Here is a 15,627-nt window from a genome sequence, read left to right on the forward strand (position 1 = left end):
CTCAAGGAGTGGTGGGGCAGTGATGTAAGTTGTGACAAAACAGCTCTCATATCACCTGGTCCTTGTACCTGCGATCTAAAAATAATCCTTTTAGTGACGTCAAAAAACTGAAACTGCTTAACGCCTTAAGGCGCATTCATTATTTAAGTTGAGACACTAGCTGACTTTTGACCCGGATTGCTTGGTTCATCTACTATTTGCAGAGACATGTTTAGCATGCAAGTTGTCTTTGAGAAATGCTATTTTGTCCTTGAGCAAATCCGGTTTTTCTGATGTCACATGACAGGGGTTTACCTGCCTTGCATCGGCCTAACATCAGTCAAACCTTGCTTCATAACCTGTGTAGGAAGTGGTGGGTTACACAACTGATTTACTGGTAAGTGCTGTCTGGAAACCTGACCCAATATGTGCCAGTCATGTGATCACAACCACACCTTTTGAGGCGCTTCCGTTCTCCAGATGGGCTTGTGTAATGTCTTGCGTACTTGCTACGCAGTGACTGACTTTTGCCCTACAGAGTAGTATCAGTTTGTAATGCGTAGCACAATTAAGAGCAAACTGATTTATGACAGCAAGTTTGACCTTGACATGAGCAAGCGATACAGTAAGCTGAACCTGAGCAATTCATTTCAGCTGAAAAAGGATTCTGATGAATAGACGCAGTGGTCACGCAAACTAAAGCAGGACAAAAGAAAGGCTTGGATGGCTTTTGTCGGACTGTAACAGGGAGTCACGAAGGCCACCGAGTCCAGCGTGACCCCGCTGATCCCCACTGGTGTTGTCGGGTCAATTCTGCTAGTCCAGAAACCTCCAACAGAGTAACCCACATGACTACGACGTTGTGTTCAAAAATACTTTTATTACGACACAAAATTCATTTTCACGTTTGAATATAATAGTATAAAAAGTTTTTACATAAATACTTCTTTAAATTAATAGAATAGAAATAATTTAAAGACCACAAAAGAACAATTAACTTATGTACAAAAAAAACCACACCGGATACTGTGAATGCATAGTTTTCATCTCAGTGGTTTAGAAGCAAGTTCCTTTTTAAAATGATTTATTTTCAAACATTAATAAACAAGTACTGATGGTAAACTGTTCCAAACCGATGGCAAAGATACAAAAATAGGCCAGCCTCTTTGAAAAATAGTGCCTCATGTGTTGCTCTGAGAAATATTTCATCCTGTATTTAACCGAAGTGCTTTAACACCCCACCAATAAACTATCTCACAAGATACTCGGGTGCTCGCTTCCATTCACAATTAGCTTCATGTGACGTCCTTAAAAAGTCCCACACACAAAGCCAAAAAGCGCTGAATCATCTCAGATTGCATAAAGGTGCTCCTCCTCCAGTTTATACTAAAGGTCAACCCCTTGTTCCGCCGGTCTGGGCAATCAGTCCTTTTTGAGACCATCCTTTTTTATCTTTTATCTTTTTTACTAGATATTTTTATCCATGTTTCCCCCTCCTGGTTTTAGCTGTCCTCATCGTTCTGGAAGGTTGATAATGGGCACCCATTGATCCATACAGCGACTCTCTCTGCAGAAGTGGTTCACTTTTCCCAGAGCTGGGTTTTTCCATGTGGATGCATGTGGAACCTGTGAACATCAGAGGAAGAGATGGGATTACAATCTGTATCAGCTAGAACATGTCCTGCTACTTCTAAGCATTGTCCTTTCCAGTTCTTCTTACAGACAGCACTGTCTATGGATAGCGCACATTTAATGTAAAAAAATTTTTTTTTTTGTGGAACATATAAAACAATATTTCCACCACAGCCATCCTGCTCTCTGCATTTTAGTATTGGCCATTAATGAGTCTGACCCCTTGACCTCCCAAAACAAATCTCGTGTAGGAATCAAAGTCAATTCAAATGACCAGTGATTTTGGGAGTATGCAAATCTTATTGAATGCTTCCTATGAAGTCTTTTGAAGCAATATAAGAATGATGAATACCGAGGCAGCTGTTCATTTGATTTCAAAATAAAATTCAAATAGAAACCTGGAACATTAAGTCAATAAACTCCTATTTGCATATGAATGAGTACAGAGCAGGATGTTCATGTGGATGCAGTGGCAGTTACACCTGGACCTGTCCTGACAAGTAAAAAAAAAAAAAAATCCTTACTAAGAGTGGCTCACGTGCTGTTTACTGTCCTATTGTGGCTTTTGCTTACTATTTAGATTTCTAAGAACATATGCAATGATTTGTTGACACTTACAGTGACCAGAATGCAGTGCAAATCCATCTGCTCGCTCCCGTGCATGCCCGCGCCCCCGAGGATGTGCGCGAGGCGGCGCGTGTTGTTCACGCGCAGGATGTTGATGTCGTTCTCGCAGCAGAAAGCCTGAATGAGAGTGAAGTGAATCTGAAGCGCCACATCTTTCACATCGTCGTCGTCAGTGGCCAGGATGCACAACACCACGTTATCAGGATCCCTGAGCAGAAGAGTTGAGATTTTAGTTATTTAGCCTTTACTAAACTACTGCTCTAATTGCAATGACTTTGAAAACCAGTAACACTGAACAAGCCTATAAACTTACACATTGAGTGACTTTGCAGCCTCGTACACCCCAACTGTAATAGATCCCTGCGGTAATGCGGAGCGCAGGACCTCCTCTAGAGCTTTAATCACAGAATCCATCCTGTAAAAAACAAAATTTGGATATATCATTAAGTAATACGACTTTAGTAAAGTCGAGACGATTGAACATTTGTGCATGGCAACAGCTCGTGCACCGTTTACAGCAAGACTGCGGCGGTTGAAAACTAATAATTCGAGTATATGCTAGTTTGATCGAGTAAGTGAGTAATTTACCGAGAGTTTTCATATACAAGCACATAAAATATGAGCAAAAATAATTTAGCAAAATTTTAAAGATCTACAAAATCCGGCACATCACAAGCGAAAAGTCTCGTGAGACTCGAGTCTCGTGAGCTGAGCTCGTGCCGCTGACTGACAGTTCACCCGGTACATGTGTTTGAGATATATATTTATTTTATATGTTCCAAATCATCATGTTCATTTCACATAGTTTATGTTTATTTATAAGTACATTATTCAATTATTGGTAAATTACTATAATAATGTTATATGTCTGAATTGCCAAGTGAATGCATATTGTCAATTTTACCTTTCAATAGAGTAATCTCCATTAAATTCCTCAAAAGTCATGTTGCACGTACAATCCAGCACGGACTTGAATAACTTTCCTTTTAAAATCCACAGTTCTCGTAGGTCTTCTGTCTCTGGCTGTCACCGGTTAAATCTGACGCTGTGAGCCGTTGCATTCGATTTAATTTCCCTGAGAGCTGTAAATGAGTGAGAGCAGTATAATCCTTATTGGACACATGCAAATCAGAGATCAGCAAAATCTATTTTGATTGGCTGTTGCGTCTGTACTAACAAAAGTCGACTACTCTCATTCGTCCGTCTAAGATATCAAGGCGTGGCCAGTCACGTTGGGTGACGTTGTTTTTAACCTTGTTGGAAAGGAAAACTTTGCAGTGACATGTCAGGGCAAAGACAAGCAGGGAAATTACCCAACCGATATCCAACCACAATAAATAATAATGATGTAACATATCAAATAAATAATGCAATAAATAACACAAGTTTCAAAATAAATAATGCAATTTTACATAAATTCATTAACACTTTCTCTTCTTCATGCATCTTATAAAAAGAGCATTTGAAAAACACAGTTAAAAGTGATGCACAAGCCTTATAACCACGCAAGACACTAAAATTATGTTAGTGGATCATCAGTGTGAGCATTTCCGAACTTTTCAGTAGTTATAGTAAACAGTTTTGATAATGATTATGTGAGCCAATGCCGTGCAATCCTTGCTGTTTCTAACCGGTGTGATCTCTAACCCAATAGTGACACCTTGAGGACAAATCAACACATTGCTAAAATTTTTACTCTACTTAAAAAAGTATCAATAGAATACATAAAGAGTAAGTGGTCAATAATTGTATCCCTTAAAACTCATCTTTGATCACCAAAATTACATATTTAAAAGTTTTTTCCTATGATTTTTTTTATTTATTCATGCCTTAAAATAGCTTGAATGTAACTCTACACCCTTGCTTCATTTAGTAGCCTATATGAGGATTCATGAATATGCAAATGAGCCCCGCCTCCACTCACTCACACCAGCTCAGAGTGCTCAGCTCTGTCAGCTTTACGGTAGTAAACTCTCCACAATGGCAAGTGGAAATACTGATTTAAAGCGGTGGTATAATGCCCTTTTCACAAGATGTAAAATAAGTCTCTGATGTCCCCAGAGTGTGTATGTGAAGTTATAGCTCAAAATACCCCACAGATATTTTTATATAGCATGTTAAAGTTGTCACTTTTTGAGGGTGAGCAAAAACGCACCGTTTTTGTCTGTCCCTTTAAATGCAAATGAGCTGCTGCTCCCGGCACAGAGGGCGGAGCTTCAAGAGCTCGTTTCCTTTTATCTCACACAGACATGCACTGAAAATTGTTCAAACCGAAGTCAGAAAGATGGAGAGACTCAAGAAGAAGTGAAAACATGTAGACAACATTTCTGAATGAATTTATGTAACTTTTGTGTAGTTATCTTCTAGTCATTGATTAGCATATTCTGTCTTGATAGTCTATAAATCGTGTTCCAGGGGCGGGGTTTATGTAAATTTTAGGGTTGGTGATGTCACTAACCCGGGAGGAATAGAAACTGGTAAGTCCCGCCCATCCGTAAACCCCCCCCCCTGGGTGGTCCTGGGGCTGGGATGTAGGGCCAGGTCCATGAGGTGGAGGAAGGACTGGAGACGGAGGTGGTGCACCGTGCAGGAGGCCATGGCGGCACTGATGGGACTGAAGACCATTTCTGCGGCATTAGAGACCACCATGATGGAACAGAAGGTACTGAAGATCCCCACGGTGGAGCTGAACATTGCCACAGCAGAGTTGATGGGACTGGTGACCACCACGACAGAGCTGACGTGACTAAAGAGCAGGAGGAACTGGAAAACAGAGCACGGAGAGGTTAGGAATTGACTCAGTTGCCTTACAGGTCTTACGGGTTTGGAACGACATGAAGGTAAGTAATTAATGACATAATCTTAGACCAATAATAATGTGTTATAGAAATCAAGTTCAGAATATACATACACTCACACGCAGTCTGGTTCACTATCTTTGTGTAAATAAAATTATTTAAAAAATGAAAAGATACTTTAAATGTGATATTAAACAGGCCAGGAGGTGGCAGCAAGTCACTGTTAATGAGTGAGTCATTGAGATTCAACCGATTCTTTCAAACGCCTGATTCATAAAGGATTTTATTGAGTGAGTCATTAAATCATTGATTCAGCTGATTTGTTCAAAAAACGGATTCATTCAGTAACCGTCGTGTGTTGCTCAGAGATGCAAAACATTGCTGTGGACTTTGTTTGGAACTATTTTCGTTGGCGAAATAGAGAGAAACAGGCGATTTGATGTCTTAAATGTAAGTCACTTGATATATTAACTTGTTTATTAAACTGTACGTTGTATAAAATCATTGTCACATTTGTATTCATGCTAATATTTGGGGGAAACCGGCGCTTTTCGTGTAATATTAGTTAACTTTATTAAATTATATAAATATAAAAGACATACAGCCACTGCGTGCGCGCTCTAAATGCACACGCGCTAGTCTAGTAGACTGGCCTACATCGCGTAGTGTATGCCTGCACTCAACGGGTGTGTGTTTTTGTTTGGTTTTTGTAAATTGAGGGATATACTCATACTCGATGATGTCAGATCGTTAAATCAACAGTAACGATAACGATATTATAGACAATATATATCGCACACCCTACAGCACTGGCCCGATCGATCGGGCAAGTGGCAGTTCCCTCAACTGTCCCGAGCGTCGTTCACATTGGGCAGTCCTTATTGTCGAGCCCTGCATTTGCTACATAAATCAACAACATTTTAAAAAACATTAAACATTAGATCAAATTAGCGCAGAATCAACTTTGCGCTGTCTGTCCGTGATCGTGTCAAGAATCAGCCAAATTTCCATGTGCATCGTCAAAAGCGGTTGTAAAGAAAAGTGCTGAGCTGAATTTTTGTGCCATCTAGTGGTTTAAAAAAGAATAAAGTCAAATGTGCCTGTTACCCTGGTGCTTTAGCCCCTTTGTACCCCAATCTCTCCATCAACACAACACTTTTCAGTATGTTAAATCAATGCAACAAATTGTGCCAAATATAGACTATGACCATTTTAAACATTCATAAATACGTTATCTTGTCGAGAAACACCATCCATGACTCCTTTATTATGATAATTGTTTATATGGACCTGCCATTCAATCTTTTTGAGATTTATTAGGCTATATTTTATTTACAAACGAATAGCAGATCTGATGACACACTGAAGTGATTCTGTAAGCTGATTGGCCTTAATTAGCTTAATGGTTACCTCTGACCATGACTGGTTACAAATCTTCCCCTTCCTAAAATAATTGCCCAAGTCATTTTTTCAGGTTTCTCAGAAAACACAAAAAACTGAACCAATAATTGAGGTTGAGTAGATTTTCGTTCTTCTTGATGCAGCTGCCATCTTGAAAAGCTTGTAAATTTGTGTAAAAAGTCTCATTGTCTTTTGACTTAGGCAAAATAAAACGGCCTAAGTCAAACTCTTGACATAGGCCATTATACTACACGGGTAGAATTGCATGACCTGTTCAACTGAGGATGTGGGCGATTTTACCAGAGGTGGCCAGCATCATGAGGAGATGACTTATGCAAAAAAAAATTTTTGTCAAAAAATATTTTAGGAAGGTGACGAAATGCAAATGGAGCTTTTCATTTAGCCTTTCTTATGTCTTTAAAGGCCGCATATTTTTAATATCTATTCTTATTGGTCAGTTTAATAATAAGTGGTGCAGGTAGGCCTATTGTTGTCATCATCTTCTAATGTTGTCAGTAAATTGTGCTTGGACTACCGGGCATGATAGAGATACTTTTACGTGATATTCATCTAAGTTATGCACATTGGTAGATAAACTGATATAAACAAAACTTAAAGGTGGGGTAAGTTGTTTTTGAAATATCCTGTTGGCCAATGTTGATATTTGAAATCAACCCAAACAAACACACCCCTTCTTCATTTGCTCCGCCTCCAAAACTCACACTCCAATCCTACTACCAGCCCTGCTCCGAGTCGGTCTCGAACCCCGATCCCACTGCATGTGAGTCCAGTGCACTAACAATGGCTTCCCATGTGCATCATTGAAGTCCAGGGAGCAGCGAAGAAAGCAGAAGCAGAAAAAGGCACAGGGAGCAGCTTTGGCTGCCGAGTCCCCACAGAGAGCACACGTGCCTGCTGGGTCCCCCCGGGAACCACCTGTGCCTGCTGGGTCCCAACAAAGAGGAAAACTTAGGATCCTTGGGCATCTGATTAAGCATCTGCAAAAGGCCTTTTTTTTTGCACAGGGAGCACCCATACCTGCTGAGTCCCCACAGGGAGCTGCCATGCTTTCTGTATCCATGCAAGAAACACCTTTGTCCAAGCCAAGCCACCTATGCTGGCCTCAAAGGTGCGTACCCAAATGGAGCACCCATGCCAGACAAGGTTCCAGAAAAAATCTACAGTTCCCTGAGCCACTGAGGCAGGAGCTACAGCAGCAGAAGACTCAAGCTGCTTCTCTTCAGGAAGCACTCCTGTCTAACAATATCTCAAAGAGGCAAAAACTAAAGATCTGTGAGCCGCTGAGACAGGAGATGCTGAAGCCCTTAGCCTCTTATCTAAAGGGTGCACCTGTCTGTTGCGCAGTGGGTGCACAGTGTATCCCTGACAAGATCCCAGAAAGGAGAACTCTGATGATCCCTAAGGTGCTGAGAAAGGAACTGCTGCAGCAGAAGCCTAAAGCCTTTTCCATACAAGTAGCACCCATGCCTACCAAGTAGAGATGCGCAGTTGGCGGTTACAGCCGCGGACTCCGCTGATAAACCGTGGATCGGGTGGATGACGTGCCGAAAAATAATATTTTAATTAAATTCGGGCGGGTGGCGGTGAACCAATCAAATGATTGTTAGACCTGCTGGTATAAAATTAATCGCACTGTCTGCCTGAAAAAGACGCGCTCTCTTCCCATGCAATCAAAATTAACTGGAGTCTTCAAAACAAGCTTGTCCTTGTCGTCACCCTGACATGACATTTAATTAGCCTATAATGTGAATGACTTGTTATTTTATTCAAGCTTTCTTTCTTTTTGCAAAAAAATAAAGTGCCATAGGCATTAATTAGTAGTAGGCTAAATAGCAGCATGTTGAAATTATGCCAAATTGCGTTTTTTATTACAATGATAAAATTGTACAGTAGCCTAGTCAGATAAGGTCAGGTTTGCTGATGTGCGTTTTATTTAGGCTATTTATTTTGGTCCCTGTGCGCCGATCGGAGACGGAGTTCACTGCTGATATTCTGGGGATACAACATAGCCAATAAGCTATACTAGTAGGGACTTAAGACTTTAAAGGGGGGGTGAAATGCTCATTTTCACTCAATCTCCTGTTAATCTTGAGTACCTATAGAGTAATATTGCATCCTTCATATCTCCAAAAAGTCTTTTGTTTTATTAAATTTTTAACAGAAAGATAGGCTGTACCGAGTCTTTCCGGAAAAAACCGAGCGGCTGGGGGCGGGCCGTGTGGGAAGCTTAGCTGTGCTAACGCGCCAAGCTAGTGACAACACACAGAGACATTTGTTCAACAAACAGTTTTACTCACCGTCCGGTTCCAACGCACGACCGCGAACCTTTATCATTGTGACTGCTCGATCCTTAAGCATTAGACGATCTGCAAATCCGTGGATCTGGGCTTTGTTTATAAAACAATCATCGTCGAAATGCAGGGAACAACAGTCTTACACAACTCCGTTTATGCTTAGGAAAACAAACTCCATCCACGGGTTCCTTAACGCTGGGTTCTTTGGGAATCTGTGCAGGGTTGTCTTGCCCTGGCAACCAAAAACACACTTCTTTGGTGACATTGACTTCCCAAAAGCCGGGCAGGGCGCTTTGATGGCGAACTGCTTTCACTCTCTTGCTCTAGTCTACGAGTGCGCGCGCGGCCGCGATCTTACCGGAGAAGTGCCCTTAGGACCCATATAAGGAAATTCCGCCCTATCTTACGTAAGACAGAGCCATACTCGAAAAAAACTTTCCGAAACTTGTGACAAACCGGAAGGAGTATTTTTGGAACAAAAATACTCCTTCAAACGTACAACTTAGTTTTTGAAACTTTGTCCATGTTTAGCATGGGAATCCAACTCTTTACCAGTGTAAAAAACTCAGTATGCATGAAATAGCATTTCACCCCCCCTTTAAATATCTTTGCTGCATTGGATCAGTATCCTTCTAGAACAGGCAAAAGAGCTTTCTAGCCTCGCGGCTCACGTCAGCAGCATCTTGCATCGCCCATTGACCTTAAAACAATCAGCAGATGGCGGGCGGGTGCGGCTTTGAAAATTGGTCAAAAAACATTGGTGTGGATGGATTGCAGACGGATGATGAGTTTTGTGAAACGGTTGCGGATGAAATAATAGCCCATCCACGCATCTCTACTACCAAGTCCCCACTTGATGCACCTTTACCCAACAGTACCCCAAAGGGAGCGCCTGTGCATGTCAGAACCCCATAAGAAGCAGCAGTGCCTGCCAGGTCTCCACAGGCAGCGGCAGTGCCGGGCTGAGTCAGCAGCATTGCCCGCCCGGAAAAAACGGAAGCTTGCTGAACATCTGAGGGAGAATTTACAAAATGCACCTGTCTCTTTCTCCCAGGGAGCGCCTATGCCCTTCAGGATCCCAAAAGGTGTATCTGTGCATTCTGGGACCCCTACAGACAGCACCTGTTCCACCTTGTTCCCAACAGGGAGCTCCTGGGTCTCAACAGAAAGTACTTGTGCCACTCAGAGCTCAACAAAGTCACCCCTGAGTTTGTCCCCATTACTACAGGAGCCCCCCAGGGAGCAGAAGTGCCCAGCAGGAAATATAAAACATGCGAAACGTCTCTCACTATCTAAAGCATCAGAAACCCCATGAGTTGATCCTACACAGTCCTTTTGCACAGTCCCTTCCTGGATCATGCCTTCATTCAGTCCCTTCCCATGCCTATCTCTTCCCTCCAGGGAGCACCCATGCCCAGTCGGAGTAAGAGACTGTGCCCATGGAGCACAGAAGTTTCTGTAAGTCCCTTCCATCTCTTGTTTTTAATTATTTTCAGATTTACTCAAAAAAGAAAATATTGCCTTCAAATCTGCAACTATGCTTTCTAGGTCCTCTTCCGGAAGTGCTGCAGTGTGTTTTCTACGTCAACAGCGTTGGAGACTGACACAGAAGAGAAGAAATTCTTCAATAAAATCGTTGTTTTTGTTTGTTTTTTGCACACAAAAACTATTCTCTTCGATTCATAACATTAAGGTTGAACCACTGGAGTCACATCGACTATTTTAAGGATGTCTTTACTACCTTTCTGGGCCTTGAAAGTGATTGTTGCATTGCTGTCTATGGAGGAGTTAGAAAGCTCAGATTTTTTGGAACGACACGAGGGTGAGTAATTAATGATAGAATTTTCATTTTGGGGTGAACTAACCCTTTAAATAAGCAAGTCAAGTTTATTTTATATAGGCCTAGTGCATAGAAGATAGTGATGGAGGTAATTAGTTAGTGCAGACAAATTTACACTCACCTAAAGATCATAAACATTTAAAATGTCACACAGAGTCTCTGAAATCTTGCGGGTGTGTGCATTTTCTGTGATATGGTGTAACTCAGCACAAACCTAGAAAATCACAAACACACACATGTAAGTGTATAACCAACAATGAATGTAGAAAAGAGAAAGACGAGTCTGTGAACGGGTGTCTGAGGAGACTTCACTTGCTTCTCAGTGACAGTGTTGAGGCTCACTCTTCAGCAAGCATCCAGTTCAGCCTGCGAGTAAAGAAAGTTTGTAAAGATTTACTACAAGTTTGCAGATTTCATTAGTTAACTTAATATCCAATATCATGTTGACTTCATGTCCGTGTATTAGCCTTAACCTAATTACGGATAAAGCTACTACTAGCCGCTTTATTCACATGAATGCGGGAATAAAATCACAATTACAAAATCAGTGCGCTTAACATAAACAGCAGCAACACAATTACAACTGCATTGACAGAAAAAATTCCATCTAACTTAAACATTATTGCTCTGCTTAAACGTTAACAAATGACACTAAAATAGCATTCAAAATGCGCGCAGTGCACTGGGGAAATGCTTTAAAAACATTTTCTTCGAGATATCCTTACAACATTCAAAAAGCAAATAAAAAACTTTCAGAAATGTTTTGGTTTACTTACTTGTTCCATAAGTTAACTTACAATTATATATTTTTTTCTAATTTTGAAATACTATCCTGAATTCCTGATATTATTATCTTTTGTACAGGACAATCAAGTAAGCTACTGTGAGGGGACAATAAAGTGTGAAGTGTGTCGGAAGGGCACGTGACTCCAGAAGCCCGTGCAGACTCTTGACACGAGTGGATTTTCTGAGGTGAGGTACATTTAATTGATGAAAAGTTATATCAATGACGTCTGAAATGTTATAAAGTTAACACAAGAGTTATAGTAACATATCCGTAAACTATGGCACCTGCTACTTCAGAGGAAAAGAAATGGCAGAGATGGGCAGCAACAGGTTAGTAATATCTTTGGTTGCTCTAGTACATAGCCTTTGCTGAGCTGGTAGCTAATGGGCATTAAGTGATATAACTACAATAGAACAGTTAACATTTAATATTGTAGACTCTCTCCTATGTTTACTTCGAGGTGAAAAATCAGACGTACTGGGTCAAATGTGTTTTTTAGGACAGGCTAAAGGTTTTAAATAATCAGTTGCTTATAAATTGATCTTATGAGATAATTAAAGTAAGCTTGTATCTAGTGGATCAGGTCTGCAATTTTAAAATTTAACATCAGATGGCGCCAAAACCCAACCAAATGAATAGAGAACGATTGCGCTTTGTCAAAAGTGCATGCTGGAAAGAAAAGAACCCATGAACGTCTTTATCATGCACATATGTCAGACAACCTGAATGAATTTAATTCAGGTTGCCCAACATGATTAATAAACATTTATATGACATCAGACACGACATCCCATTACACCTCAAGACATTTTTGCAGAATACAAGCTACAGTAAATCAGGGGATGTAAAAAGATAAATTCAATCCGCCCTCTTTTGAATTAGGTGTCTAAACATTAAATAAATATCTTAATAATTATTCATTAATAAATAAATAAATAAATAAGCGAGTAATATGAAAAATTAAAGCACTACCAAAAAAATAAAAATATACAAAGATATATAAAACTAATAATACATGTATGCAGTGTCCCATTCATGATTATATCAAGATATTCTTATTCTATAATTTCCCAATAATCTCTAACTCTAAAAAACGTTCTATTTAGATAATAGACCTAATATTTAGATAAGATTCTAGAATAAAATCTAAAGATTATACAGCTATTTAAAGATGAACCTTATTTAGAAATGCATTATTGTATTTACATGTTATTATTTACTCTAATTACAATCACATATCAAAAATTAAATCAAATGTATTTGTCGCATTGCTGATGTGATTTTTAATTATTTTACTCATTCATTCACTGTCACTTAATTATTTACACAATGTAGTTTGCAGGTTGTTGCTCCAGTTTTGACTGGTTATAATTTATATTTTAGTTTCAGTCATTTATATGTTAAAACACCTTTAGGTGCACCAAAATTTGAATCAAAACATCTTCATTCACAACAAGAAACTACAAGTTTTATATCAGTAATTTATATTTATCAGAATGGTGACTACCCCCTTTTCTTTTTTCATAATAGTATTTTTAAACTGAACTTTCATTACTGCTATAACTGCAAATATTAAAATAAAAAATATTTTAGTTTTCCTTTTAATTATTACTACCATTTATTGTATTGCAGCATTTATTTAGAGACTGTTTCTCTTGGGTGTGCAAAGAACATAGTGATCAGCTCAAGTTTAAATGTACTCAGGTGTGCACAATAATGTGTTTTACAATGTGCTGTCATCATGATAAATAGGAAGGTAGATGGAGCTCGAGTGAAGGTTGCGATGAATCCTTGTCAAACAGACTGAATGTACAGGAGGTGACAGACAATGCTGATACCCCACTGATAGAAACGACACAAACAACTAGCCGACTGCTGAGTATGATACTGCGTGAGGCTGACAAATGTGGCCACTGAATAATGCCATCTAAGATACAGTGTGTCTTTGTAATAGTCTGATTGCTCAACTAATTCACCAGCTCACCCTGTGCTGCACTCTTTAATGTAGAGACAGTCATATTTCCTCTAAGATTAGTATAGACACAGGCTGACACACTGCTCTGCTCAAGGTATTTGGCCAGCATAATTCATTCATAATGCCACAATGCACCCCATCTATCATTTTATTTCCTTTCCCCTGCCAGTTGTGTCCCTCTCCAATTCACTTCTAGGCTCCTGGCTCTTTATTGAGGGGGGGTGGTGGGCTGGGCCGAAGGTGCACGTGTGTGTGTGTGTGGGCTTGTTTTGGTAGCATTGGTAGAGTTGTTGGACAAGGTTGGGAGGTCAGCACTGTTTTGCCTGCTGATGTATTAGCTGCATATGCAAGCGATAAATTACCAAGCGAAGGGAGTCAATTATCCATCCCTTGAAGAAACAGGGTCTTGGTGCTCCAGTGGCCTTAGGGCCCTTTTTCCAATTGAGAGGACGATGCCTGGCAGTGTAGAAAAAGGGGAACTCGTGGAGAAGAGGAGGAGCAGGATGAAGATTAAACTGGGAAATGATGTGTGTCATTATCCCCTCTTTGCATTTTTTTAAATGTTCATTTCGAAGCGGCTCCTGAAAATGGGAGAATTGTGATTGGCACGTGTGAAATCTGCAACACTCACTTGTGAAATGGCATCCGTTCGCCTCTTATCAGGTGTACGGTCTTCTCAAACTGCTTAACACATCAGGAGCTGTCCCCAGTTTGACTACTGCACCTATTAGGTCAATCAGATTCAGTATATCAGAACCGACACACGTGGGCCCAAGTCCCATGCCGCTGCGCTTTGTCATTTTCCACCGCCATTGATTTCTAAGAGCTTTTTTTCCCCTTTTCTTTTCCGGAAGAAAAGGGAGGGTGGGGGATGTCCCGTAACAGTGTGACACTACTTTGAGCGCCTGCCAGAGCAAGTGGCCCCAGCGCTGACTGACATGGGTGACACTTAGGGAAATGAGGTCATTAGCTGGAATTACAGAGGGTTTTGATAGCTCAGTAATGGGTTTTAATGATAGAATTTAACATACAGCGCCACTAGGGACAGACAGCAAAAACAGGCAGACAGGTCATTTAATAAAGAGAGGGAGAGAGACCTCACTCTGCGGAGCGTGCCTATGAACGGGGACTGTGTGAGTGTGTGTTGAGGTGGGAGTCTAAAAATAAAATATGCTTTTGCACTAAGCTCTGAATCAGAAAACTCTGGGAAACAGGAGTTTCTGAAAAAGGCAACTGGCCTATTTTATTCATCCATCATCTTCAAAGTTTAAAGACAAATCTCTTAAGATATCCAAATAGAACAATTTGTAAGTAATTTTCAGTCTTTATGTAGGATCATGTGGGCATGCGTTTTCACCCCATACATATGCTTTTGACTTGTGTAAGAATTGTTAGTATTAGACCAGTGATTAAGTTCTCTTGCTCCTTAAAACAAGTTTTATTTACATAAAAATATACTCTTTTAGTGATACTTATAATGTCACAAAGTGGAGTCATATTTAAATGTGGTATCACAGCCAAACAATAAAATCAGCATATTTTAATGATTTCTAAAGGGTCACTGAAGTAAAGATGCTGAAAATTCAGCTTTGCCAAAATTGCATATTAAAAACCTAAGCATACTGACCACAAACTTTTGAAGAGTAGTGGATATTTATTTTTAATTTAGATAAATGCAGCTGTGGCCAAAAGCGGATTTTGTTTCACAGAGTTTGCGACACACAGTTCCGAAGAGTCAGAAAGGTTCCAAATACTAAGTAATTTAATGATAAAATAAACAGCATGTGCAACAGTGTGCTCTAAACCTGAGGAACCAAAGAACTTAAGCACTAAGGCAAATGAGGTTAATTAATGATACACAGCTGAACTGTAATAACTAATCATATCAGTAACCATGGTAACTAAGAAGTGGCGGGAAAATCGAACAAAGAAACACAGGAACTAAAGAATACAAACTAAAAGTCCATGAAAACTGAAACTAAGATAAAAATAACTGAAAGTCTATGACAGTTTGCTGCTTCAGTTTTTGTAGATTTTTTTTTTTTCACGTCTCAATGGTATACTGGAAAACAAGTTTTACTTCTGTACCTGACTACTACTGTTAGACCTACCTAACTTAAGTGCAAATATTATGAGATCTAAACATCATTGGTTCCAGCGTGTCAAGCGCATGCTGGAGCTTACGTGTTATTTAAAAGATATGATCTTATGTACAATATGTGTGCATTGATCAGTGTTAAAAGAAAATGATTTTTGAACAATTTGATTGTTTG

At 39.9% G+C, this 15,627-nt stretch overlaps 1 protein-coding gene and 1 long non-coding RNA gene across 2 annotated transcripts in view; one reads left to right on the plus strand and one right to left on the minus strand.

Annotated features, from left to right (window-relative positions):
• Positions 1-840: 840 nt before the first annotated feature.
• gadd45aa (growth arrest and DNA-damage-inducible, alpha, a) lies at positions 841-3,315 on the minus strand. Its single transcript, XM_079876457.1, has 4 exons — positions 3,143-3,315; positions 2,552-2,653; positions 2,230-2,446; positions 841-1,605 (listed from the first exon to the last, which is right to left on the minus strand). Exons 1-4 carry the CDS (start codon positions 3,181-3,183, stop codon positions 1,492-1,494), a joined length of 474 nt encoding a protein of 157 aa, XP_079732583.1. The 5' UTR covers positions 3,184-3,315; the 3' UTR covers positions 841-1,491.
• Positions 3,316-5,419: 2,104 nt separating this feature from the next.
• LOC307162076 overlaps positions 5,420-15,627 on the plus strand; it is a 46,716-nt gene continuing 36,508 nt past the window's right edge. The window contains exons 1-2 of the long non-coding RNA XR_013821855.1: positions 5,420-5,486; positions 11,457-11,564. This is a non-coding gene — a long non-coding RNA (uncharacterized lncRNA). The remainder of the gene's footprint in view (positions 5,487-11,456; positions 11,565-15,627) is intronic.

Source organism: Squalius cephalus, assembly GCF_949319135.1.
Source record: "Squalius cephalus genome assembly, chromosome: 7".
Lineage (NCBI taxonomy): Eukaryota > Metazoa > Chordata > Actinopteri > Cypriniformes > Leuciscidae > Squalius > Squalius cephalus.

What these genes read in the sequence shown, in the direction of transcription:
- gadd45aa (XM_079876457.1), bottom strand. Translation starts at nt 3,183, where the DNA reads ATGACTTTTGAGGAATTTAATGGAGATTACTCTATTGAAAG. An exon ending in GGAGATTACTCTATTGAAAG is followed by an intron (nt 2,654 to 3,142) that starts GTAAAATTGACA and finishes TGTTTTTTACAG; the next exon opens with GATGGATTCTGTGATTAAAG. An exon ending in TGCACTGCATTCTGGTCACT is followed by an intron (nt 1,606 to 2,229) that starts GTAAGTGTCAAC and finishes TGATGTTCACAG; the next exon opens with GTTCCACATGCATCCACATG.